The following is a 27,623-nucleotide window of genomic DNA, read 5'->3' as shown; positions in this document are numbered from 1 at the left end:
CAATTTTTTGACTAGGTTAGCCGCCTGGCTATAAGATAAGATATAGATGTTAAGCATTTATCGTAACTGAAATAGTCTACGATTGTGTAACCAGTTGGTTACAATCCGTGGATTTTCGTCTGTATGAGTTGTTGTTGTTTGGAACAAACCCAGAAGGCATACACAGTAGCGAGAGGGTTAGTACCGCTGCAAAAACACTCGAACGATACTAAATGGAGAATGATCGGCAAAAGGCATGCGAGTAGCCATCTTCTAAAAAAACCTTCTAATGAGGAGAAGTAATCAGGCGTCCGTGAAGACCAGTTGAGTGTGAAGTTCAGTGCAAATAAAAATACAACCCCCCCCCCCCCTTGTGGGGTTTGGGCTGGAAAGCCTGTCTCCGTTCAGGACTTCGTACCTCGTACTTAAAAAACGGTCTTACACGGCTCGGCTCGGAGGTCAAGATGGCCAGGGAGTCAGGGAGGATCCCTCAGGCCGGTGGCCTTAATTGCCAAGAAGGTTTCCGTCTCGGCTCGACCAAGGTGCCGTATGTGGCTGATGAACGCCACCAGATCCGCCATTCTCTCAATTCAGCAACGAAACGCTGTTTGCAGCCCGCGTCGCAAGTTTCCGACCACACGGTAGTGCATGAGCAGCCGTGTGGGCCAACGCCAGCGTCGCGACGCCGTAGGTGATCCCGCTGCAGCAGTGAGTACAGTGCAATTTTAAACCCTCGCATACACGCCACATATATGGAAAACCCACACGCCACAGGAAAGGGCAAATAAATGGTTTTAGAAAATGTGAATATTCTTGTTTTCATACTTTGTCCGCGTAGCCCCTCCGAATACCCAGTAACATGCCGGCTCTGCGACACAGTTCAGGGGTCTCATGCTACTGAGCTAGTTACCCGGGAGTGTTGGTCGTGCCATAGTCACAACTGATTGACGACAAATACATAAATCTGACCGTTTTTAATTTAAACCACGTTGCAAACTAAAATGGCTCATACGCAGAGATGCCAGGCTTATTTTGAAAAAAATCTGGCAAAAACCGATAAATCTTGCAGCCTGGCAACGCTGCTCAGACGTCATTTAGCTCATGGAATGGAGGAAAGTGAAATGAAACGGAACGCATAATCAAAACAAAACAGTAAATAAGGCTACCAGAAACTCGATTTTCTGATGCTCATAGGGTTACTAAAAAAGTTCAAATTAAAAACGAACGAATGAAGTGTCGTTCAGATTAGAGGGGCTCCACGGTAATATTCAACAACTGTTTTTTTTTTTTTGCTGTTTGCATTAATGTTATCTAAATGAAAGAATCTGTGTATGCACACTGCACATGCCGAATATCTTTTATGCAAAACTGTATGAGAACCGTACAATTGAGAGTAAATCGTTCTGAAATTAACGTTCTTTCACCCGAGAAGCTTCGATTGACGTAGTTTCAAGTGTCGAGCTCTCTACACCTACTTAAGCGCGGGACGACGGTTAGCTGGAAAATGCACATTGTTAGCGTTCGTAAATTGTTGTTGGTTTTTGTTGGTTTACATCGTGTTTTTGTGGACGTTTCACCAATCACGCCATGTTGCTCGACGGTGCGCGTGCATTCAAGCGAAGGTCACTTCAATTACCTTTTTTTTAAGAATTTATAGCAGAATTTTACAACCTTGATTAACTTTTAAGGTTTTACAGGGGGCTATTGACACAAATGTAATGTAATCCTCCATTAATTTATAGATTTGAGCTCCCAATTAATGGAGAATTAAGGACTGTATGTTTTAAAATGGACGTGTCATTTTTCGTTCCACGTTTACAACTTTGGAAAATTGACAATAATATCTCAAACATTCTGATGCTTTTTGAACCGCATATACCGTCGAGCCCTGGTAATCTGTCCGTTTTTAATCTGAACTCTTTTTCGTTTGAACCCCGCTAATCTGTGCGCCGTGCAAATTAAAAATTGCTCAAACGTCATTTAACAGATAATGGAGAAAAGCGATATGGAACGATGCTAAACGGAACGCAGAATCAAAACAAAACAGCAAATAAGGCAACCAGAACTCACTTTTCTGATGCTTACTAGAAGTTCAATTAAATATTAACGGGGTTCCACGGTAAATGTCGTTCTAATTATTAACTACGCAACACACTTTTTATAACATTTTGTTCTAATTAAATGATCTGACAAATGTAAACGATAAGATTTTTTACCGAAAGGGGCCCTACGTAAGTGTATAAAGAGGATCCCATAGAAGAAAAAAAAATGAAAAAAAAACAAACTTTTGGGAAAAAACAAAAAATAGACATACAGTAACCAGTAATGATAATACAGTAATACAGGACATACAGACATACGATATTGTCAGCCACTTCAAGTATCATACTTTTATATTTCAATAATTTCACATAACTGTAATTCCTATGTCATCCTCATTCATCCTCCAGAAATATGTTTAAGGTATACTGTGGTGCAATAAGGCCACTGAAAAAGCATATGGGTATCGTAGTACATTTGAAAAGATTTTTTAAAAGAGGGCCGACAAAATCGGGCTACTACTGTATTGATTTTTTTTAATGCATTTTGTAAATACATTTTTTGAGAATACTTGCTTTGATGGTTAATTCTGAAGTATTTTTATTTAGATCATAATCTATACATATCCTGAATAAACCATACCGGGTGGCCAGCGAACCGAGAATACCGGGAATACCGGTAAATATCCGGGAATTTGAAAAGTAACCGGGAAAAACCGGGAATTTGACGAGAGAACCGGGAAAAATAAATTGTATACCAGAATTTTAGATTAAATGTCTAACTCTATTTGCTGCATAATTTTCTTCAGTTCCCCGTCTTATTGATTTTAGAATTTAATCACTCAGCAATAATTCAAATTGACTTTTGTCGTTTCAATTTCAGATGTAAAGCGCATGAACATTAAAAGAAAATATTGAAGATGCTCGACTTTGGAAACAAATATTTATAAAAACTGAATCTGAACTATTCTTTTCCAAGGTTTTAATTTTTCGGTTTTTAATTCGAAATCAAACATGCAATTTTATTCAAAAATCTCATGATATGAATTCCAGAATTAACTTGGAATTCTGTTCAGAAATATCATAAAAAAAAAATTTGAAATTAATCAGAAAACACTCCGCTTAATAATAACCGTTGAATTCTTTTTTGAATTTTATAGAAACCCCTTGTAAGAATTTGATTAGAATTCCCTTGAGCCTATTCGGAGACTTTGATTGCTTTGAAATTATTTTCAAAATTTTCTTATAATTCTATTCAAAACAGCAAAAATCTTTCGAAATTTTATTTAGAAACCCCTTGGAGTATTTTAAAGAATTTCTTTCTAATTATCAGCATTTTTTGCAATCAATTTTGTTAGAGCTCCGTGGTGAATCTTTTGCACTAGGGTTGAAATTATCACCAGAACACTAATTTTTTTAAAGATTTGAACCGCACAGAAAAAAATCTGAATTTTAACTATCGCGTAAAATCTCCCTTTGTTTAATGTTGAGCTATACTTGGCATAAACAACGAAATCGTTTACAAGCTTGCATACAATATGGCAAATATATGTGATATTGCGCTTAAATTTACACGAAATATCGCGTTAATATATGCCTAATCTAGCGTTAATTTTATGTGCGCTATATCTCGCAGAAATTTACATCAATTTTTCGAACGGTGCGGGAAAACCGGGAATTTTAAAATGAAAATTCACTGGTCACCCTGCCATACGGATAAAATGAAAAATTAAAAAGTTACAGACAGTTTGTCATGTCCATTTCATAACTTGAACAGTCATTAGTTCAAAATCATCTTAATTCATGAAAATTTATACAATTAGTTGAAAGTTTTCCGAAGACTTTTTTGCTATCGAATTTGTACATGCGGTGATTTATTACAAATTTCGCATTAATTGTTTACAAAACTCTTTGGAAAATTAACATTAAATTAAATTTTCTCAGTTGGGTTGTGTTCATTGCACTTATTGTTAACAAACCTGATTAAAAAAATCTTAATTCAAACGCCTAACATGGCTGAAAGTCTCGTTATCTGACGAAACGAACATTAAATTTCAAATCCAACTCAAAAGCTTTCTTTCTCGCCGGTCATGCCAATCACAGACCAAAAAAAAACTAGCATTTTAAGATCTCTAGTTATCACCACTAATCACTGTACCTGTTCCACTAAATCAGATCACTGGCTGCCATGCCTTATGCCACCACCTTGACGACGCTCTGTGGAGTTCATCGACCATGCCGCGGTTACTCCTCTTGGTTGTTTATAAAAAAAAACTAAAAACACATTGGTTTTGATCTCTCTTTCGGTTTGTTGTTATATCTGGCTTTATTTTGGCGAAACGTGCCCCCAAAAAACAACCCGGTGGGGTAACCTAACTGATGGATATGTATTATGTTGCTGCCACTGCTACTGCTGCGCAAATGCTTTCTTCGGTTTAACTTAGTGCTCTGTGTTGGGGAATACGAAAGAAGCAAAGCAAACTTCGATTCGCATACCTTACATCATACGGTTGCATGGTGCGATCGCGGTGACGTGATCGCCATCACAGGGGTGGGAATGCGTGAAAATTAAGCCACTCCGGTTTCGACATATATTGTTTGATGTAGGTTTTTCATGGCCAACTCGCACACGGCCAACTACAACAACTCAGCGACTAAATTCAATTGACTCAGAGCATTTTCTTTCCATACGAAATTTACTCATATTTGGAGAAAAAACTGCAGTTACTCATAGCTTTCTAAACGTACCGAACTATCAAGTAGCGATGCGCTATCGAACTGCGATGAACAAGATATCAATATGAGTGCTCCAAGTCAAGAATCCGTAGCAATCGTCCTAGTCGTTGACGACCGGGTGTTTGCTCACCTGTCGAGAGAAGGACCAAAATGCAGCAATCGTCCTGGTCGTTGACTGCCTATCACCCTGTCTGCAGAAGTTCGTGTCCAGGCTGTCGAGAGAATTCCTGTCCAGAATCAGTGATGCCACATATACAGATTTTTTGACGTAGGACTACGTCTTTGATTTCTATATGGGGGTACACTTTGTGAAAACCGATAATGGAACATGTAACAAATTAAGAAAGATTTTGAACGTTAATAACTCAGCTGCCCCTGGTCCAATTTCAATAATTTTATCACCAACCGATCAGAAATATGGCTACGCATCGATAACAGTGCTTTTGAATGTTGATTTTTAACAAGATACTATTGAAAAACTAGTAAATGTCCAGCATTGTCCAAAAGCGTCGAATTAACTAACAAATCCGCCAATTACCTACATGCATATGCTGCTTCCCCAGCACAGTCGTCAGAGAGTAGTAAGTAGACGAAACAAGTCGAAGCGGCATTCGCCTCCGATTCTCGGGCGCGTGCGAAAAGGGAGGATGGAATTGCGTAATATTTTGCACACTCATCGCCATACACAGAACCACACGCTCCCAACCATATACCATGAAAAAGCAGCCTGTTTGTGAGTTTCTGCCAGTTTTCAAGTAAGGAAATATATCATAAAAAAACAAATCGCCAGCTGGTATTGCCCGGCTACTTTTCAAATAAATAAAATCAAACAAAATCATCATGCAGAACTAGCTAGGATTTGTTTTACTTCATATTACACAAAATTGCTTTCGAGTGTTAAGACATCCTCTCCCGCAAAGTTTACAGTTTTCCCTCTACCAACACATACATCAGGGCTAGATAGATCTCCACAGGATCTATAGAATCCACGTAATTTCAAAAATCCAAAATGCACAGCATTACGTAAAGAGGTCAGGTTTCGACCAATAGCAGATAGATTTTAATTCTAAACAAGCTAAACGATTGGAAATGTATCTACCAATCTGCTAAACTGAACACTTAGTTAATTTACAATAGGTCACTATTGAAAAACACCAAATGTCTAACTGTTGCAATGGTGATCAAAACTATCACCGAATGTCTGAAAACAGCGCATTCCCTAACACAGACTTAAAAATCGAATTCGATGCGGTCCCACTGAACGGTGCTCATTCAATCACCGTAAGTGATGGTGTCCAGTCCAGCAGCAGCAGCAGCAGGAGTGCTTTCAACAACAACAACAACAACAACAACAACGAAAGTCTGCCTGCAAGCAGCGAGCTGCAGAGCTCATATGAGCAACCATAGACAAGGAGGAAGAAGTCCCACCGCTAGGCTAGGATCGGAATCAGTGCTCAGCTCAGCATTACTCAACCATCACTACAAAACGGTCCTTTTCAGGACCACAATAAATTTGTTAAGAGTATTATTTGGACATTTGTCAAAGTCATCAGTTCCCGCAAGCAGCTAGCTATCAAGGCTCAACCTGGTCTCTATAGAAGGTGTGGAATTGTAGGTCCGAATGTATTGGTGAGATTAATCATCGTTCGACCATTTTCCAGAACACGCTGGTAGGAAGTGTTAAAGATCCATATAGAATTTGAGAGAAGTGGGAATAATTCTATTTGGGTGAATATTCAGTCCCCAGAAAGCCAATAAAATCAAATTTGTGAGAAAATTAGTTCTCACGAGTTCAATCTCTCGAAGTCCCTCCTTTTTTACATATTCTGCACAAACGATACTTTCCGCCCCACCACATTCATATAATTTGGAAGGCAATCCTGTGAGGGGTGAATTGAATGCACTTTAATACCAAAATGCACAAAACTTAAAAGTTCATAAATAACAAAAAAAATCAAAACACACCTTTTAAAGTCGGGTAGATGAATCGAAAATACTCAAGTTGACAGTCCCTTGGATTCTCTTCATCAACTTTCTCTTTGAAATAAATACTACAAATTTGATACGCTTACAAATAAAAAACGGAATGAGTTAAGATAATTGATGATTGATCAATTAAAAGAACTAAATGTTCACATTTGTTCCGTCCACTAGCGGTCCTACGTCAAGCTTCCGTTCGTGCCCGTAGGCACAGACCCTTCTACTTTTTTTTCAATTTTTTGATACAGATATCTGTATATACAGATTACAGATTTTTCAAAAATATACATATTTTTCAAATAAAGGGAATGTATTTTACATAATTTTTTATATATATTATTGACGATAAATAATCTTTTTTTTTTCCTTTTAAGCAACTTGAATTCAACCTGAGCATCAAACCCAAATCGTATTTTTCACTAAATAAATATTATTATTTTAGTTTCGAATGGACTTGAAATCTTTCGAATGGACTTCTTATGTTCAGATGTTCTGATTTCTCGTTGGAAGGGATATTAGTTTCCCTTTCTATTTATTTAATTAACCATGTCACATGGTTACATATACGAAGGAGAATTTAATACATTTTTTTTATAAAATCAGTAAACAAGCCATTTTAGAAAACCCACAAAGTGGTTGATTACATTTTGTGAGTAGAAGAATCAACTAGATATTTTTATATTTGAAAAACGTAATTTCAGAAATAAAGATTATTGCATGCAATTTGGCTAAACTTCCGGTTCGAATGTCCAGATAAAGGTTTTCGTATTCTCAGACATAAAAAAAAATCAATTTCTAGGGAATTCTGATAGTTACTTCATTAAGGAAATTTTCAGCCGGTAACTGATTTGTCTCTCATAACTGGTACTTAATGTTTAGTATTTTCAGACTGTAGAAGAGATAAAAAACACATCAAGATAGCATTCTATTTTGAGGCTACTCATTTTTGAGTCGAAAATCACTCAGTCCAGCCAAAAGGGAAGTTATCCAAAATGGGTAAACATGATTCCACTCATCAGAGCAAAACCAGTTTACTCATTTTTTTTGACAACTCCATACAGCATGCAAAAATGAGTGCGATCTACTCAGTCACTGAGTAGCCTCTAAATAGCGTGTGTAGGATTTCAAGATTTTAGAAATAGACAAATTCTTTAGAAAGCAAACTTTAGTCTTTTTTCATGATTCTAAACTTAGAACAAACTCCTTCTGAACTATGAATTTACTCAATGGAGGTTTACGTAAATCCGCACTGGGACCATAATACGGAATTTTTACAGATTTTTGACGTAGTACGACTACGTCTGTGATTTCTATATGGGGGTACACTTTGTGAAAACCGAAAATGGAACATGTGACAAAAATATGAAAGATTTTGAACGTTAACAACTCCAGCTGCCCCTAGACCAATTCCAATAATTTTAAGACCAATCGATCAGATATATTTCTACACATCTGCTAAGGTTAAGACTTTATCATTTTTTTCTTCAAATTGTCACTATTGAAAATTGCATGAATGTGCAACTGTTGCTATGATAATTAAAATAATCACCGATTGCCTGCGAAAAGCGATTTCCCTAACACAGATTTCAAACGTTGAATTCCATCCGGTGTCACCAAACGGTGTTTATTCAATCACCGCGTGGTGAGTGGTGGTATTCTCCAGTACACAACGAAAGGCTCCCCGCAAGGCTGGCCTCAACCGCTGATCGGAGTCAGTTCCAATCACCGTGTGTGGTGGTGTCCGGTTGTCGGCATCAGCAGCAGCAGTGCTTTCGGCGCGTAGAGTTGAACATTGTTCTCCAGCACACAATGAAAGGCTGTCTCCAAGCAGCGATCTGCAGCCCACATGAGCATCCATAGAAAGAGGAAGAAGCCTCAACACTATTGAATCAGTAGCTCTTCGTGAGGGCCATCTATGCCAAGCGCGTCATTCTTATTCCAAACCACATACAGCTCACCAGCATAATCTGTGTTTAAAACACCCTAATAGCTCAGAATTACTCTACCCCATCACGACAAAACGGTCCTTTCCAGGACCACCATAAATTTGTAAAAGAGTATTTTTGGATATTTGTCAAGGTCATCAATCGGATGTCAGTTCCCATATCAAGATAGAGCTGGAATTAGGGCGTAACAGCTTTTGTAAACAATGACTTCTTTCGATGATGTCTTGAAAGTCAAGACTCGCCCATGCACATTAACATCATCAGACTTCCCCTACCCGACGGTATTGTTGGTTTGCGTGGGCGTGCCTTGAATTCCTAAAAATCCTCGAGAGAAGTGATTGTTTACAAAGGCTGTTACGCCTAATTCCAGCTCTATCAAGATATGTTTAAATCTAACATACCATGTTCTTGAAGGCAACATTGGGGGTGCAATTTCAAAAACCTAAGTCGGTCGCGGCATGAAAGTGTTCTGATTTTAATCCAGAGATGATGGATTTTAATTCTTAATACGCCAATCGATAGGGATTTTTTTCTACAAATCTGGTAAAGTTCCTGTTGCTTTTATAGTTAAAATTATCACCGATTGCCTGCGAAAGCGATTTCCCTAACACAGATTTCAAACGTTGAATTCCATCCGGTCTCACCAAACGGTGTTTATTCAATCACCGCGTGGTGAGTGGTTGTGTTCTCCAATATTATTATTATTTATCTTTATTAGGGATGCTTTCAGCCTTGGGCTGGTTCGCCTCCACTGTGTTCTCCAATACACAACGAAAGGCTGCCTGCAAGCAGCAAGCTGCAGCCCACATGAGCATCCATAGAAGGAGGAAGAAGCCGCACCGCTATTGATCGGAATCAGTAGATCTTCGTGAGTCACTGTGGGCCATCTATGTCAAGCACGTCATACTAAAGAGTATACACAGAGAGAACCCCACTCAAATTACTATTCCTACACAAAACACAAGCTCCTGCTGCAAACGAATACGATTTATTATATAAGACCACGTAGTCCTACGTCACCATTACGTACAACCCCTTAGGGTTGTCCCTTGTAGTTTTTACAGTTTTTGTCTGTCACATACAGTTTTAAAAGATTTTTTGCAATGAAAATACAGATTTAAATTCGAAAACAAATGTGGCATCACTGTCCAGAATGTTCGTTTGTCGGGGAAAAGAGGGTCAGTTTTGCTCCAATAAGGTTTTCCCGCAGTGCGCCCAGTGATACGAACACAGAGGATACTTTCAACAAGCAGACCTACCTTTCTACTTCACTCCTACGGTACTAATGTTTTTCACTAGAAACAACTTCTTTTGCTTTAAAATTAAACTGTTTTATTACTACTCGTAACCAGTCTTGTAAGCGGTCACGGTAGTCGACACATTTTCTGTGATAATTGACTGCCTTTGCCTCCGACACTTGCAAAACAAGCTATCATAGTACAGTACCAAACTAAAATTTCATATGACAGGCTCTGTCATACGACAGTGTCGCCGAAGACCGTCACGAATGTATATATTTTAGTTTTTCTCATAATAAGAGCTGCTGATGGTGTGCTAGTGTGAATTCTGAAAATAGCAAGCAATGATGTCCTAGTAATAATATTTCTGATCAGAAATGGTTTGATTTACACCAAATTGAGGAATTACAACGAAATAACAAATGTCATATGATAGCTATTTTGATAATTTTCTTTTAGCTCGAATGTTATTCTACCGCTCGTGTTGTGTGAGAGAGACGACGGTAGAGCATGAGTGTTCGAATACAAACAGACTGTCGCGCACGACAACGAAGCGAGTGTAGTAAAAAACGTCAACTGTTTCAACCCCTGCCCTGCTCGTAACGCACAAATTTCTAAACTTATTTTCACTTCTGAACAAATGTTCACTCTCGTTTTCTTTTTTCACACCCGTTTGCTACGATGTTTATTTCGTTGATATGGTTACGCCAGGGGCCTGGCTAGCGGCCATGTTTTTGATGCTATCATCTACTCTTGTCTTTCTGCTTATAACCAGAGGTGCCAGTCTTATTTTGAAAAAATCTGGCAAATCCCGAAAAAAATGTCTGGCAAAAATCTGGCACAGCAAATTAACATAGGAAGCTGCCAGATTTCTAAAAAAATCTGTCTGGCAGAGCTTAAATTTCTCTGGCTGTACCAGATAAATCTGGCAACCTGGCAACGCTGCTTATAACACGATTTTTCGTCCCTTTCCACCATGCATACGTCAGGCGGGCCGTATTTAAATAAGGCCCGAGATGTTGCCTACTGTCAAAGGTATAGGATTGATATAGGGTTGCCAGCCCCCTGGGTTACGCTCAGGGGTGGCCTGACAGTTGACGGCGCGACGACTGCGGCCCGAGTAGAAAAGTTCGGACTGGCAGTGTTAGCAACACTTAGCAACTGTAATATCGGCAGAAACAATTCAGTGCCAACATTTCAAAGGGGCGTAATTGCTTTTGTAAACAATGGCTTTAGCCGTCGATTTCTCGCAAATAAAAGCCCACTCCTCCAAATTACCAATGCTAGCTGGTACAGGAAACATTTCTCTACCTGCTGGTGTCATTCATTTTTATGAGTGAGCTTTCATTCACGAGAAATCGACGACTAAAACCATTGTTTACAAATGCAATTACGCCCCTTTGAAATGTTGGCACTGAATTGATTCTATTTTTACCATACCTCATACCAGGTGAATATGATTTGAACCAACAATCTAAACACAATTCAAGATCTAAAACTTGTGAACATTGTAAAATATCGTCAAAACATGGCCAAAATAGGTGCGTAGAGTTAACTTTAACGCTGTTTTCCATTGCAACCGATGTAATTTTCCACACTTGCATATTGCTCCAGTAACCATAACTGGAGTGCTAAGTTGACACCGTGGAATATTTCTATCATTCCCGTTACTGTCACTCATTATTCGAGGTAGAAGCTGAGAGCTAGAGACTGCTGCAGGGAGAGCAAATTTTCATCGGATAGGTCAAACTCTTCCCCAGCGGGCTAGTTTAAATAGTTTAAACATCGCTGCGCTTTTTTTACTATTGAAGTTTTCAGCATTTATTTTTCATTCATTTACCAAAATTTGTGATTTTTCTAGTGTGTGAAAAGGCAATCCAGTTTCCTACATCTTTGTCTCAGGTGTCATTTCGATTAGATAATGAGCCGTTGTCGTGCTATGATTTATTGAATAATATCGAACACGTTTTGAAAAATTAGACGCGAGTCACAATGCCCGAATTCCAGCGCAAACTTGGTTTATTGCCCCCAGGCAAGCAATTAGGTATGCAAAGTTTCATGGAATTCTAAGAGGTTAAATCTGAAAGTCGTTTATTTTTTCCGAGGGGGGTGAATCTATCTACGATGCAGGAAAGATTTTGTTTTGCTGTAATTAGCTGTGCGCACGCTGAGTAGATAGAAAGAAGATTGATGACGATTCTGAAGATTTCCTGCAAAAAGATGATGCACGTTGCAAGTAGATGCGAGAAATGAAAGGAGATTTTTCGTAGATTGATTCGCTAGTGTGAGATTTTTCGAGCATCTGAATAGCGATTTAGACGCGACGCCCCCCTCGATTTTTTCACTATTTGGCGTGGATTTTCGTGATTTTCTCTTTGGTAAAACAGCATCGATCTGGTGTAGTGTGCCAGTTTTTGACCTTATGCCCTAAATCTAATTTGAAATGTTTTTTCCATGATGGTATTTGATTATATGTTCTAACCTTGTAACAGGCTAAATTTAGTAAAGAATGAAAAAGTGAAAATTAAGATAAGGTCAATTGGAGGACCAGAAGGGCCAAAAACTAACACACTTGCCCTTGTATAGTATGACTATTTTCAATGGAAGGTTTTTCTCCTATCTGATGGTAGTGTTAGTTACGCCAAATCGACGATCAAAAGCTGATACGTCCCTTCGAAAAAGTAATCGAGACTTCAATTTGATGTTCTGCCAAGGCAATAAAAACAAAACAGCAACAACATATTTTTGAAAGGCAGATGTAGTTGCAGTGCTGAATTTTTTAAAAAGTTATGTTAAATAGAAGAAGAGAGAAAAAACAAATCTACCGAAAAATGAGAAAATTGACGAAAATTTCACTCATTTCACGGATTTGAGGCAAACACATTTTTTTCGGAATTGTTGCCGGCTTCTTACAACGTGTCCCACCCATTTCTGGATGCGGGGCACGTCATAGTGTTGCATTTTCATAGGAATTCCCATAGGCCATAATTAGAACACACCATAATAGGAACTTATAGCCATAACTGGTACATCTACCCTACCTATGTCCAAACTAAAAATTATCCTAAACCGCTCTTTCCTATCTATATTCTGGTTTTTTTTACAAGAGATCTACTGATTCTATTAATCAAGCCACAAAAATCAAAACCAAATCTGTTAAATCTACAAGAGCCACGGCTTTATTATCGCACCGATGATAACGGCTAATCAGTTCATCCTCCTAGTACAATATCGTACACATTTATATCACAAGAGCCAATTGGCGGTTTCGATCACAAATGTCTTCATGTCGCATACACGTCCGTGGAGGCTACATGTGTCAATTTAGCGACAACGGACTGGCACCAAGAGATCACAATCATTCGCATAATTGAATTAATCGAATCAGCGTATCAAGCCGGGGCTGCCACGCGTGTGATAACGAGAAGTGCGATTGCTGTGTGTTGTTGACCAACGCAAGCCATTGAAAACGCGAACTTGCGACAATCAAATCAATTTCAATTGATCAGAAAGCGTGCCACTGTGCTCTCCTCGGGTAATATCTCTGCGCAATCCGTCATTATAAATCTATATAAATACAATCGTTGCTGTAATAAGAGAAATACATTTACAAGGATTCGATTGCTAATTGATTTTTTTTTTCGTGTCTCCCTTTCTCCAACTACAGGCAGGCAGACTAGACGTTGTTCTACGCTTCAAAGTAAGGAAAGAAGGAAGGACAACCTAGCCAACACAGCCACAGTCCAGCGGACCGAGCCGCCATTCCTTCCCGCGGAAAACGTTCCAAACAAAAGAAAACACGACGCAACAAAAGCGCAACGATGCCAGCTCGCTTCGAGGACGCCACTACTGACACCCGGCGCGGTGTCCCCAGGGACCTGGGGGGACACTACGATGGCTGTCAGATTCGGGATGACATTTGCATCACAGGCTTCTCCGGCCGCCTGCCGGAGAGCTCTAGCATCGAAGAGTTCAAGCGCAACCTGATGGAGGGTGTCGATATGGTCAACGACGACGATCGTCGATGGCCCAAGGGATTGTACGATCTCCCAACCAGGATCGGAAAAATCAAGGATGAAGATCTGCAGAATTTGGATGCAGAGTTTTTCAAAATTCACCAAAAGCAGGCGGAATGTATGGATCCGCAGATGAGAATGCTACTCGAGTGTACCTACGAGGCTATTATTGATGCGGGTAAGTCGTGCATCTACCCATCTACTTGTTTCCGCAAACTTCAATCAGCGCTAGGTGTACCGATAAGCGATTTCATCGCGTTCGGTCGATGATGGATTGGATGCAATTAGCGTCAAGTATGAGGGCATCTATTCTCCAAATCAGAAATGCTCGACTTCGCGCATATTTCGTGTTAGAATTACCATTAATATTTACAACCCTGCATGGTTCACCGTCATGCGCTGGCCACCACCTTGCAATTGACTGACATTAGCGATATTGATTGCCCACAAAAAAAAGACAAATTAAATTAAATACAAACCCGTTTTCCGCACGTCGATACTGGTATCCCAATTGCGCGCGCGGACGAAAATCTTACCCCTCAATGACGCACATGGGGCTCCGATTGATTATTTGTTTTCGATCCGATCCGTGGTACACGTAAATACTCTTAGTCATTTTTTTTTTGTTTGTAAACCACAAAAGTACATATCCGCGCAACTTATCCACTCATCTTCATCATCTTGTATGAAAAATGCTGAGAGCTCCCAGTAGTCCGCTGGGCAGGCATCTACCTCTATACCTATGTATAGCTATCTACATATACAGCTAAATAGTTGCAAATTGCGCGATGTCGCTCTTGCGTATCCGCTACTACTTTTTTTTTGCACCCAGGAACTAATTGGTGAATCTCCAGTGTTCAGAAGTTACTAGGTTGGAGACTGAGGTTTTTAGAAGATAAAGCCAGGGGAGTTCAGTGTTTCATAATTTTTTTGTTCGTATAACAGCGGTATTCAACCTATTGATGATTCGTGAATTGGGATGGGATTTTAAACCACGACCTTCAGCTTAAGCGACTAGATATTTTTGTAAGACTGCGGATTATCGATGATTGTAAAGATTTTTGGATTAAGGATAATTGTAAAGATATTGGACTTGAAACATTCCTTTCTGTTTCAAGAACTTGAAGATTGAAGGTTTCATTGTTGTGGGACTTTAAAATAAATCGAGATAACTTAAAACTTCTGCGACATGAATAATGTTCAATATCATTGGACTCAAAGAAATATTCTGGATTCCTTTGAAAACCGTTCAAGGTTCTTGACTTTTCTAAGAAAAACATCTTATCTTAGAAAAAAATCGTGAAATAATTTAAGCTTCCAGAAGGGGGTTACTTTTTATTCTAGTGACTATAATGACATAAAGCAAAAAAAATGCACGACTCTCACGATCCACAGGATTCTCGAATAGTGCCACCGTGAGTGAAAATCCAACTAATACACTATCAATATGATGCTTGTAAAAAGTCAAACTAAACGATAGTTTCGCTGACAGTTTGGTCACACCCTGTCTCCCCGAAGCAAGTGGAAAAGCTCCATCACGAATAATATCAGTCTCAAGATGGGCCAATGCAATCCCACCACACCGAAAATAGTTTTCATTTAGCTTCCATTGGAATATTGGAAACGCACATGATTTTCATCCATAATAAAAATTAATGGAATTCATCTGAATTTCACATAACATTTATGCGATCACGTTTTTTCATATGAATTTCATCGGCCTCATAATATTTATGTGATTTTGTGGTGGGATTTGATTTTGTGAAGCCACCGACAAACCGACATGAATGACCATAGCAAAAACAATAAAATTTCTGACCAAAGCACACTACTGACAACTGGCTCCGTATTCACGGGAAATATTTAACTAAGCCAAGAACCCGCATACAAAAGTTATGAATTGGTTTGTGTCTGATCTATTCTGAACAAATTATTTTTATCTAGATCAAAAAATCCTATGGTTTCGACAGTTCGGATCACTGCACATTTAAATCGGCCCTTTACGGGTATAAGTCAGAATTAAGTGTCATGTTGGTTTTTCGGTGGTAAAGTTATGTTAAATTCACATGGTATCATCCATTAGATATGTGATAAATTTTTTGAGTGATGACGATGACGAGCGTGGTTTCGAGGAAGCGCTCAAAGATCGATAGGAACACTTAAGTATTCAATCACCGACAAACCGACATGAATGATCATACAAATTACAAAGAAATTTCTGATCAAAGCACAAAACTGACATCTGCCGCCGTGTTCGCGGAAAATATTGATCCTAGCCACGAACACGGGTACAAAATTTATGAGTTGGTTCATGTCTAATCTATTTCGGACAAATTATTTTTATTCTATTTTATATTTTTGACAGATGGGATCGCTGCAAATTTGCGATCATGAGTTAAGTTTAAGTTTCATGACGGTTTGTCGGTGATTCAATCATCGTCGAATGAGAGCAGCGACAAGCGTGAAAGTTTCAAGTCCCTCAACAAACGATCATAATCTTCGAACCAACAGGAATGACGCTCTTCAAATGCAGTTTTTGCACACCACTTAACATTCCACTAGGCAAGGTTGCAAATACTCATTTCAGCTAAAATAACGTTTTTCGGAATAATAAAACCAAAAGATGGTATGATGACATGTGTTACTTATAACTTACAAGAAGAGGTTACAAAGTATGCGTTTGAAACATAAAACCTGTAAATTTTGCTTTCTATGAGTCACAATCAGCGATTTGCTGATCGCTGAGTGAGTGAGTGAGTGTGTGGAAAATCGCTGATTGTGATTCTCATGAAGTGAAATAAACAGGTTTAATATGTCAAACACATTCTTGGCAACCTCTTCTTGTATCTTACCAAAATATGACCATAGCATCTAATTATTCCATAATAAAAAAAAAACATTGTTTTAGCTGAAATGAGTATTTGCATCCTTGCCACTAGGAATGCAAAAACATGATAAGCGTTAGGCAAATGAATTCATCTGTCTTCTGGATTTCGGGATGAAATTGGCAAATTATACCATTTATAGGTATTTATGTGTAAGCAAACGAGCACACAGTGGTGCCAACAATCAATACGAAACTAACGATTTTAAATTGGCTCACCACTTTAGTAGCCTATTGGTCCCAAGCAAACGATTAACGTACCCTATTCTAGTCGAAATTCTAGTACTACGCAATGTTTGTTTTGATTCGCTATGAAAGTTTGACAGATAAAATGAGGGGTTATTGGTTTTTCCTATGTTTCGAGGGGTGAATCGATTAGCTTGGGACCGAAGAGAGTACCAGAGCTGAGCCAAAAAGTTGAGCACGTTATTTCGGGACCTTCTTGTCTTAGAGTTACCTCTATGGTGGTGCCAAGGGTATCAAAACACGCGCTTTTTTATTTACGCTGAAATGGTTGATTAAAGGTACTAGGTGTCTTCTGAGAAGTTTCTCGGGTTACAACATTCCTTCTTATGGTAACAGAAAATTAAAGATTAATCCACCTAACAGTGAGATGCAAAATTTATTTTTTCAATATAATAAGATACAAAATAATTGTGCTGGGCAAAGCTGTAGGGAACATTACTGTGAACAACTTTGCTGAAAACTATAACTTTCTAGCTCTTATAACTGCTGAGATATAAAGGTTTTTTTGTGGAGACATCGTTAAAATCAGTTTTGTATCTGTCACTTTTTCAACAATATTTCTACATGTCTGGCATGTTCTACAAAGATGTTAGAAATATCAAATTACATATCTTTTCAGAAGACTGCAAATTGCTACCATCAATACTTGAAAAGTTATTTACATTTTTTGGTTGAAAATTACCCAACTTCCAATAACAATAGCTTCTAAACGGGTAAAACGAGCAGGCCATTCATTGAGCAATTGAAAGTTCAAGAAAATGCAATAAAATAGTGAAGAAACCAGACCGCCCTCACTTGACCCTTAACCAAAATACTTGCATTAAAACTTGTCACTTTTCAGAATTTGAAATGACGATTTTGTGAAACCACGAGACTGCTATCGAGTAGGTGTGAAAAGAGGCATACAAATGGATAACCAAGCAACCTGGGTTATTTCTAATGACTAACAAAATGACTCGGGATCAAAACGTCAAACGAAATTAACTATGAAAGGTTCGAAAGCTACGGAATAGAAACGGCTCGATGACAACGGCGAGAACAGGAAACTGCAAGCGCTCTTGGAGATTCGTACAATTTGAATCGGAACGTAATAAACATTAAACATGAATGATTTTGGTATTGTTTATTGACAAAATCGAAAAATATTTAAAGTACGTAAGCGATTCAGTCAAGGGTCGTTTGAGGGTGGTCTGGTTTTGATCCCGTGTCATTTTGTTAGTCATTAGAAATAACCCAGGTTGCTTGGTTATCTATTTGTATGCCTCTTTTCACACCTACTCGATAGCAGTCCCGTGGTTTCACAAAATCGGCATTTCAAATTCTGAAAAGTGACAAGTTTTAATGCAAGTTTTTTGGTTAAGGGTAAAGTGGGGGCGGTCTGGTTTCTTCACCATTTTATTGAATTTTCTTGAACTTTCAATTGCTCAATGAATGGCCTGCTCGTTTTTGCCCGCTTAGAAGCTATTGTTATTGGAAGTTGGGTAATTTTCAACCACAAAAATGTAAATAACTTTTCAAGTATTGATGGTAGCAATTTGCAGCATTCTAAAAAGATATGTTATATGATATTTCTAACATCTTTATAGAACATGCTAGACACATAGAAATATTGTAGAAAAAGCTACAGATACAAAACTTATTTTAACGATGTCTCCACAAAAAAACCTTTATATGTCAGAAGTTATAAGAGCTAGAAAGTTATAGTTTTCAGCAAAGTTGTTCACAGTAATGTTCCCTACAGCTTTGCCCAACACAATTATTTTGTATCTTATTATGTTAAAAAAAATAAATTTTGCATCTCACTGTTAGGTAAATTAATCTTTAATTTTTTTTACCATTAGAAGGAGTGTTGTAACCCAAGAAACTTCCCAGAAGACACCTAGTACCTTTAATCAACCATTTCAGCGTAAATAAAAAAGCGCGTGTTTTGATACCCTTGGCACCACTGTGGAGCAGCTCCAAGATTGTTTAGTAGACGTCTTCTTCTTTCTTAATTTTCACGGCCATGTATGTGAAACCACATGAATAAAATAATTAATTTTCGTTTCGTGTAGCCTTGCAACACGAAAATGAATAAAAAAAAAGTACGCTAATGAAGCAGATACACTTGGATGACAAACTATGAGCATGAGCATTATTTGTATAATAATTATGAGCACTATACAACAACTATACAAAAACTATACAAGTTCGACCATGGATGTGCTCATAATTTATTATACAAATAATACTCATGTTCGTAGTTTGTTATACAAGTGTATCCGCGGCATTAGCGTACTGTTTTATTCATTTTCGTTTAGCGTTGCAAGGTTAAACGAAACGAAAATTAATTATTTTATTCATGTGGTTTCACATACATATGGCCGTGAAAATTAAGAAAGAAGAAGACGTCTACTAACCAATCAAGAAATTTGACTGAAACTATCAATAAAGCGTAACTATTCAAATCGACGTATCTGATTTTGTAAACAATCACTACAATCGACGATTTGTGGCAACTTCTAGCTAACTCACAGAAACTTACAACACCAGCTAAGGCCTGTACTCGAAAAAAAATATGCACCAGACAAAATTTTCGCCAAAAATTTATTTCAAGTCAGATTTTCTTGAAACTTTTAGGGAATGAACTAATACATATGGATTATGTTTCGGCATAATTACTTTATTCAATTTCCTTTCAATCGTTGAAAGCCCGCACCTGTCCCTTAAGTCCCCTCATTACAGTTTGTGCAATGGTGGAGCCGACATTTTTGGTCACTTTCATCCATTCTTTCTTCAACTCCAGCTCGTTCTTAAACACCTTGGACGATTTTCGAACTTTGACCTTCATTATGGCCCAAAATCTTTCCACCGGACGAATCTCTGGTGAATTTGGGGAGTTGGCGGTTTTTGGTACAAAAACAACGTTATTGTCTGTGTACCAATCCAACGTCGATCGCACAGGTCCGGCCAAAATAATGTCTCGCCTCCGTGGGACCGCAGGAAGGGCAACAGACGCTGCTGGAGGCACTCGGTGCGGTAAATTTCGCTGTTGAAGGTACCCATTGTGATGTACGGTTTACTCAGTTTACCGCATTGGCATATGGCCTGCCAGAGCAAGTATTTTTTGGCGAATTTGTCCACTTTCTTCTTCCTTATGTCTTCCGGAACATCAAACCGTGATTTGGCAAAGTAGAACTCCAGCCCCGGTATCTGCTTTGCGTCTGCCTTGATGTAGGTTTCGTCATCCATAACACATCGGTTTCGTTAACCACTCTCGATACAGCTTCCTTGCGCGGGATTTGGCCGCCGTGTTTTGTTGATCACACGAAGCTCATTTCATGGTTTGCTGAACGAACCAGGCGGAACACTTTGCCTTCAGAGCCGCGTCGCGAATCGAAAGGTTCGGATTACGCTTGAAATAATCCAACACGATTTTCTTCCACTTCCAGCCCGCCGCTCGGTCGCCTGGGACTCCTTAAACGATTTTACCACCCGAGACACAGTTGTATGGGTGATTCCCAGTTGTCTTCCGATCCATCTCATGGTCGCAGTCGGATTTTCCATGACGGCGCGCAAAATTCTCCGGCGATTGTTATGAAATTTTGCACATGTAAACAATTCACTCCAAACTAGTTATACCCAGGTTTTGATCAATTTTTACCCACGGATAAAAAAGTTACACACGGATAAAAATGGTGCATTTTTTTCGAGTACAAGAAAAGATTCCCCTACTTGAAGATGGTATTTGTTTGCGTGGGTGAGTAAGAAGTTAAGACAAATCGTTGATTGAAGTGATTGTTCACAAAAGCAGATACGTCGACTTGAATAGTTACGCTTGAATAGGTCTCAGCTGTGGATTTTCCGAGGGATTCTCTCGTCTTGCTTTGCTCGCTGCCTTTCAATCGCAGTCACGTCAATTTTCGAGTTGAAACGAAGCCTCAATTTGGCTTTCAATTCCTGTCACTGACACTATGCGTTATGACCCGTTTTCATTATATTTTTAATATAAATATGTGGAAGGAAGATAAATTGAACATATTACGGGTAATTTGTTTACATGTGCGAAATGCTTAAAATATATATTTTTATTTTCCGTCATAGGGGAATTTACGTATTCTCGTCAATCTAAGCAGCGTCCGCACTTCTATTAGCATTTTCACAGCGTCGCGCACATATATGACGTGTCTGTTTGTTTCAATTCATCTGCTGCTTGCTTCTCTATCCATTCCAATCGACAGAATTCTTCAAAACTGTTTGAAAGCGTTTTTACAACGCTCTAAACTTCTCAGGTGAGTGTGACTATTGTCGGCAGCCTCTTTTTCTTCGGCAACCTTCCCATTAGAACCATAGAGGTAACTCTAAGACAAGTAGGTCCCGAAGAAACGTGCTCAACTTTTTGGCTCACCTCTGGTACTATCTTCGGTCCCAAGCTTGTCGAATCACCCCTCGAAACATAGGTAAAACCAATAACCCCTCATTTTATCTGTCAAATTTTCATAGCGAATCAAAACAAATATTGCGTAGTACTAGAATTTCGACTAGAATAGGGTACGTTAATCGTTTGCTTGGGACCAATAGGCTACTAAAGTGGTGAGCCAATTTAAAATCGTTAGTTTCGTATTGATTGTTGTTAGAACTGCGTGTTAACCAGCTGTTCTATTATCGGCAACTCGAAATCAGCCCCATTTTGTATTACGTATGCTTCATTTGAAGAAAAATCTGGCATAACAGGATTGCTCGGTCCTACAAATATAATCAGATTGAAGCTGAAAGACTAAAGAATCATTTGGATACATTCAGGGAAGTGTGTTGATGGTAAAAAATAGTGAAATTAACGTTTAAATTTTGATTGCCGAAAACAGTCAATGGGTGCCGAAGCCGACATTTACCCTATATACGTCATGAAAAGTCGATATATAGGAACACATTTTAGTGAAATTTGAGGCATTGGAATCCGGTTTCGAATGTTTTGGGTTATATCCGGATTGCCAGTGGATTTGACAACTGTCAGAAAAAGTTCAATATATAACTCGGCTTAACAATTGGTTTTGGTAATTTTTGTGTGGGATATATCCTGGCAAATAGGGATTCGGGGTTATCTTCTTCTTATTATGATGTTTCCTACATTCCAACTGGAGCTTATCATCCGACCTCTACTTGTTCTTTGATCACTTCCACTGTTGTTAATTGAGTCTAAAGGGCCGCCCACAATGCAACAGGATCTGATCCGTTGTGGCAAAGCGACAGCTAAATCTATTGTCTAACTGTCAGATTTGCCGCAACGGATCCGCAACTATCCTTAATTCTCAAAACTAACTGAAGCCTATTGCATCATCCTTCTAATGAGGTACGCATTCCTTTTCCCCGCAGGCATCAATCCTCAGGAACTCCGCGGTAGCCGCACCGGTGTGTACATCGGTTGCTCCAATTCCGAAACCGAACAGCACTGGTGTGCCGATCCGGACCTGGTGAACGGATACGGTCTGATCGGATGTGCCCGAGCCATGTTTGCCAACCGGTTGTCCTATACCTTCGATTTCAAGGGACCTAGCTATGCGGTCGATACCGCCTGTTCGAGTTCGCTGATCGCTATGTCCACGGCCTTTGCCGACATGAAGGCTGGACGCTGCGATGCAGCCATCGTTGCCGGATGTGGCATCATTCTGAAGCCAACTATGTCGCTGCAGTTCAAGAGACTGAACATGTTGGGTAAGGAAGGTATGTGCAAGGTGTTTGATGAATCAGGAAATGGATACGTGAGATCGGATGGTTGCGTCGTCACTTTCATGCAGCGTGCTTCGGACTCACGCCGCATCTATGCTAGCGTTCTGAACGTGCGGATCAACACCGACGGGTACAAGGAGCAGGGTATAACCTTCCCAAACGGAGCTATGCAAAAACGTCTGATTCAGGAGACGTATGACGAGATTAATGTCAATCCGGCAGATGTGGTTTACGTTGAGGCTCACGGAACCGGAACAAAGGTTGGTGATCCACAGGAAGTGAACAACATTACTGACTTCTTCTGCAAAGAGCGTAAAGCGCCGTTGTTGATTGGATCAGTTAAGTCCAACATGGGACACTCGGAGCCGGCTTCAGGAGTATGTTCGATTGCAAAAATGCTTATCGCTATGGAAGCAGGTATCATTCCTGGAAATCTGCATTTCAAGAACACCAATCCCGATCTATACGGGCTGATGGATGGCCGAGTGAAGGTAGTTGACCGTAACTTGCCTTGGAATGGTGGAATCGTCGGTCTGAATTCATTCGGATTTGGCGGAGCCAACGCTCACGTGATCATGAAATCCTATCCCAAACCGAAGCCGGTCAGCCCGAGGGATGGTTTCCCGAAGTTGGTTCTGGCTTCCGGACGGACAGAGCAAGCTGTTGAATCATTTTTGGACGCAGCGGAAAATAATAAAGACGACGAGGAATTTGTCGGACTTGTGAATGAAGTTCACAGCAAGAATATCTCGTTGCATTATTACCGTGGTTACACGGTATTGGGAGAAGGTCAAGCTGTTCGTGAAGTAAACGATTCTAGCGATGATAAGCGACCAATCTGGTTCATTTACTCCGGTATGGGATCCCAGTGGGCTAGTATGGCGAAGGAAATGATGCAGGTGGAGGTCTTCAACAACAGCATCCACCGTTGTGCCGAGGCACTCCGTCCGGAAGGTGTCGATTTGATCGATATCCTGACCAAGAGCGACGAAACACGATTCGATAATATCCTGAATTCATTTATTTCTATTGCTGCCGTCCAGGTGGCTTTGACGGACGTGCTTAATCACCTTGGTATCAATCCGGATGGCATGGTAGGCCATTCCGTTGGAGAACTGGGTTGCGCCTATGCCGATGGTTGCTTCACCCCGGAGCAAACCGTCCTGGCTGCATACTGGAGAGGTCGTAGCATTTTGGATACGCAGCTCGTTCCCGGTCTGATGGCAGCCGTTGGTCTCTCCTGGGAGCAATGCAAGGAGCGCCTACCGAAGGATATCATTGCCGCTTGCCACAATAGCAGTGACAGCGTGACGGTAATTGAGTTCTTACTTTCATCGGTACAATATTATTTTGATTTGTTTCCATTTATTTTGCAGATTTCTGGACCCGTAGATTCGATCAACAAATTCGTTGCGGAACTGAACGCTGAAGGCGTCTTTGCCAAGGCCGTTAAATCTTCCGGTATTGCCTTCCACAGCCGCTACATTGCCGATGCTGCACCGAAGTTGCGTAAATCGTTGGACAAAATCATTCCCAACCCGAAGAGCCGTTCTCCCCGCTGGATTAGTACCAGCATTCCGGAGGAAGCTTGGAATACACCACTGGCGCAGCAGTCTTCCGCTGCCTATCATGTCAACAATCTGCTCTCTTCAGTGCTTTTCGCCGAAGGACTGCGCCACGTGCCGAGCAATGCCATTTGCATTGAAATCGCTCCCCATGGTTTGCTGCAAGCCATCTTGAAGCGTGCTCTCGGCAAGGATGCTACCAATCTGAGTTTGATGAAGCGCTGTCACGACAATAACGTAATCTTCATGTTGTCCAATCTTGGAAAGTAAGTGACACGGGATGGTGGGATTAATGAGCGTTGACTTATGCTATGTTCCTCGTAGATTGTACGCCGCTGGAGCGCAACCTCAAGTTCAGAAGCTGTACCGCCCGATTTCGTACCCTGTCGGTCGTGGAACGCCAATGTTGAACTCGCTCGTCAAGTGGGATCATTCGACTAAGTGGTACCTGGCCAGATTTGGTGTTGAAAGTAAGTAGTACAGCGGCAAGTGTTTCATGTGTATTTTTTCAATAACGACATGCTTCCTTCGTCAGACAAATCCGGTGAAACCGTTATCGACGTCAACTTGGAAAAACCGGACGATGCCTATCTGGCTGGTCACACCATTGATGGACGAGTCCTGTTTCCGGCTACCGGGTACCTGACCCTAGCCTGGCGTACCTTTGCCAAAATACGAGGATCGGATATGGAAAAAACGCCGGTGGTCATTGAGAACGTCGTTTTCCATCGGGCCACGATTCTACCGAAGGACGGTTCGGTCAAATTCGGAGTTAACTTTTTCGACGGTACGGGAGCTTTCGAGATTTGCGAGGGTGGATCGTTGGCTGTGTCTGGAAAGATCTCCGTCCCGGAGAATATTGACAACGCAGAACTACCGCTCTACGAGATCGACGAAGACAAGTCGGGACTCCCGATGAACAACGGTGATGCGTACAAGGAGCTTAGATTGAGAGGCTATGATTATGGTGGATTGTTCCGTGGAATAACGAAAGCTGATGCAAGCCGTGTCACTGGAGAATTACAGTGGAAGGATAACTGGGTTAGCTTCATGGACACCATGCTGCAGTTTAGCATTTTAGGTAAGAACATGAGGGATTTGTACTTGCCGACCAGAATCGAAAAGGTTGTAATCAACCCGGCAAAACACATGGACATGATGAACAATATCAAGTCGAAGGATCAGGATGTTCCGGTGGCTGTGTACAGGAACATTGACGTGATCAAGAGTGGAGGTGTAGAGATGCGTGGCTTGAAGGCGACGCTAGCTCCAAAGCGTTCGGGATCTCAGGCTCCACCGACGCTTGAGAAATATGTCTTCGTTCCGAATTTCAACGAAAAGGAACTGGCAGAGGGTGGAGAGAAATCGAGATTCCGGTCGATTTCCACAGCAGTTCACATGGCTATTGAAAATAGCGCTGGTGCGCTGAAGATTAAGGTAGCCGAGGCGTGCTTCCAGCGAGCTCCGGAAAATACCATGGCTGCTACAGTTCAGTCAGTCATTGAAAGCGAACCAACGCTGGTAAGTGACGTGGCGGTTGTCACCAACTACCAGCCTGAATCTCTTACGCAGCACTTTGGCGACAATGGTGTCCGTGTAGTGGTAAAAGATGCTACTGCTGGACCCATTGAACAGGGTTGTCACTTTGTAGTCTCCTACGATATTCTTGGTCGCCCTGATGGTCAAACGGTACTTAGCAATCTTCGCGAATCAATTCGAGATGACGGTTTCCTGTTCTTGGAAGAATCTCGCACCAACTTTGATGCCACTAAAAAAGGAAAGACTCTGTTCGATTCGTTGAACCTGACGACCGTAACGTACCAATACTTCGACAAAAAGGTGTTCGTACTACTCCGTCCAACCGTCAAATACGAGCTGCGCAAGAGCACCGTCATCCAGGTTACCGAAAAGAACTTCACATGGGTGGAGCCAATGAAGACAGCTCTGGCGAAGGCCGAAGAAACCAACACCTTTGTGTACCTTGTTTGCCAGGGTGAGGAACTGTTTGGCGCTCAAGGTTTCATTAATTGTATCAAAAACGAAACTGGTGGCAAATTCGCCCGGATGGTCTTTATTCAGGACAAACGAGCGGAGAAGTTCTCTCTGACCGGGAAGTCCTACGTTGATCAGCTGAGAAAGGATCTGATTTGTAATGTAATGATCGCGAGTGGTGTTTGGGGTAGCTTCCGTCATCTGAGACTGGACAACCAAACCAACGGAACGTCACTGCAGGTTGAGCATGCGTACGTTAATGCTCTGACAAAGGGCGACTTGGCGAGCTTGAAGTGGATCGAGGGACCTCTGTCGCGCGACAGACCTGATCCGAAGGATAAGAAACAGCAATTATGCACCGTCTACTATGCTCCAATCAACTTCCGTGACGTCATGCTGATGTCTGGAAAGCTGGGTGTGGATGCCTTGCCCGGAGATCTACCTACACAGGATTGCATTCTGGGATTGGAGGCAAGTTATTTGCATGGTGAATACGAACCTTATGATCTTATAATTTCTATTTCTACAGTTCTCTGGTCGTGATTCTGCCGGTCATCGCATAATGGCTATGGTTCCGGCTAAATCATTGGCAACCACATGTGTAGCCCACCGGAACATGATGTGGGAGATTCCGGATGATTGGACAATGGAGCAAGCATCCACCGTTCCCTGCGTATATTCCACGGTTTACTACGCGTTGGTTGTGCGTGGTCGCATGAAGCGTGGTGAATCTATTTTGATCCACGCCGGTTCCGGAGGTGTGGGACAGGCTGCAATCTCCGTAGCTCTTGCTGCAGGGCTGACAGTCTTCACCACTGTCGGCAGTAAGGAAAAGCGTGAGTTCCTGAAGCGTACCTTCCCGAAGTTGCAAGACACCCACATTGGTAACTCCCGAGATTGTTCGTTTGAGCAGATGGTTATGCGTGAGACGCAAGGTCGTGGTGTTGATTTGGTACTGAACTCGTTGTCCGATGAGAAACTACAGGCTTCGGTACGATGCCTGGGATTGAATGGGCGATTCTTGGAAATTGGCAAGTTCGATTTGAGTAATAACAGTCCATTGGGTATGTCGGTGTTCCTGAAGAATACATCGTTCCACGGAATTCTGGTTGACAGCATAATGGACGGCGATGATGACGTACTTGCCGAAGTGGTGCGATTGGTGTCGGAGGGTATCAAGACCGGTGCGGTTCGCCCACTGCCAACTAGCGTGTTTGGCGATCAGCAAGTAGAACAAGCCTTCCGGTAAGAGATTTTGTTGATAAGTGAAAGGTTAAAATTAAACGCAATTGCATT

General features: G+C 40.7%; 2 protein-coding genes across 2 annotated transcripts in view; both read left to right on the top strand.

Moving 5' to 3' along the window:
* lt (vacuolar protein sorting-associated protein light) overlaps window positions 1–27,623 on the top strand; it is a 149,861-nt gene that overhangs the window by 76,839 nt on the left and 45,399 nt on the right. The window lies entirely within an intron of this gene.
* Window positions 1–27,623, top strand: part of FASN1 (Fatty acid synthase 1) — a 52,772-nt gene that overhangs the window by 21,897 nt on the left and 3,252 nt on the right. Inside the window, exons 3-8 of the mRNA XM_065222298.1 lie at window positions 13,586–14,112; window positions 22,417–24,083; window positions 24,147–24,601; window positions 24,660–24,805; window positions 24,871–26,798; window positions 26,857–27,572. Coding sequence (XP_065078370.1) covers window positions 13,740–14,112; window positions 22,417–24,083; window positions 24,147–24,601; window positions 24,660–24,805; window positions 24,871–26,798; window positions 26,857–27,572 — 5,285 coding nt within the window. The 5' untranslated portion in view covers window positions 13,586–13,739. The remainder of the gene's footprint in view (window positions 1–13,585; window positions 14,113–22,416; window positions 24,084–24,146; window positions 24,602–24,659; window positions 24,806–24,870; window positions 26,799–26,856; window positions 27,573–27,623) is intronic.

The sequence above is a fragment of the Ochlerotatus camptorhynchus genome, unplaced genomic scaffold, assembly GCF_037179485.1.
Source record: "Ochlerotatus camptorhynchus isolate MF236.1 unplaced genomic scaffold, CSIRO-AGI_Acam_v1.1 ptg000165l, whole genome shotgun sequence".
NCBI classification, from domain to species: Eukaryota; Metazoa; Arthropoda; class Insecta; order Diptera; family Culicidae; genus Ochlerotatus; species Ochlerotatus camptorhynchus.
Note: the sequence above shows the minus strand (reverse complement) of the source record. Positions and strands in the feature narration are given on the sequence as shown.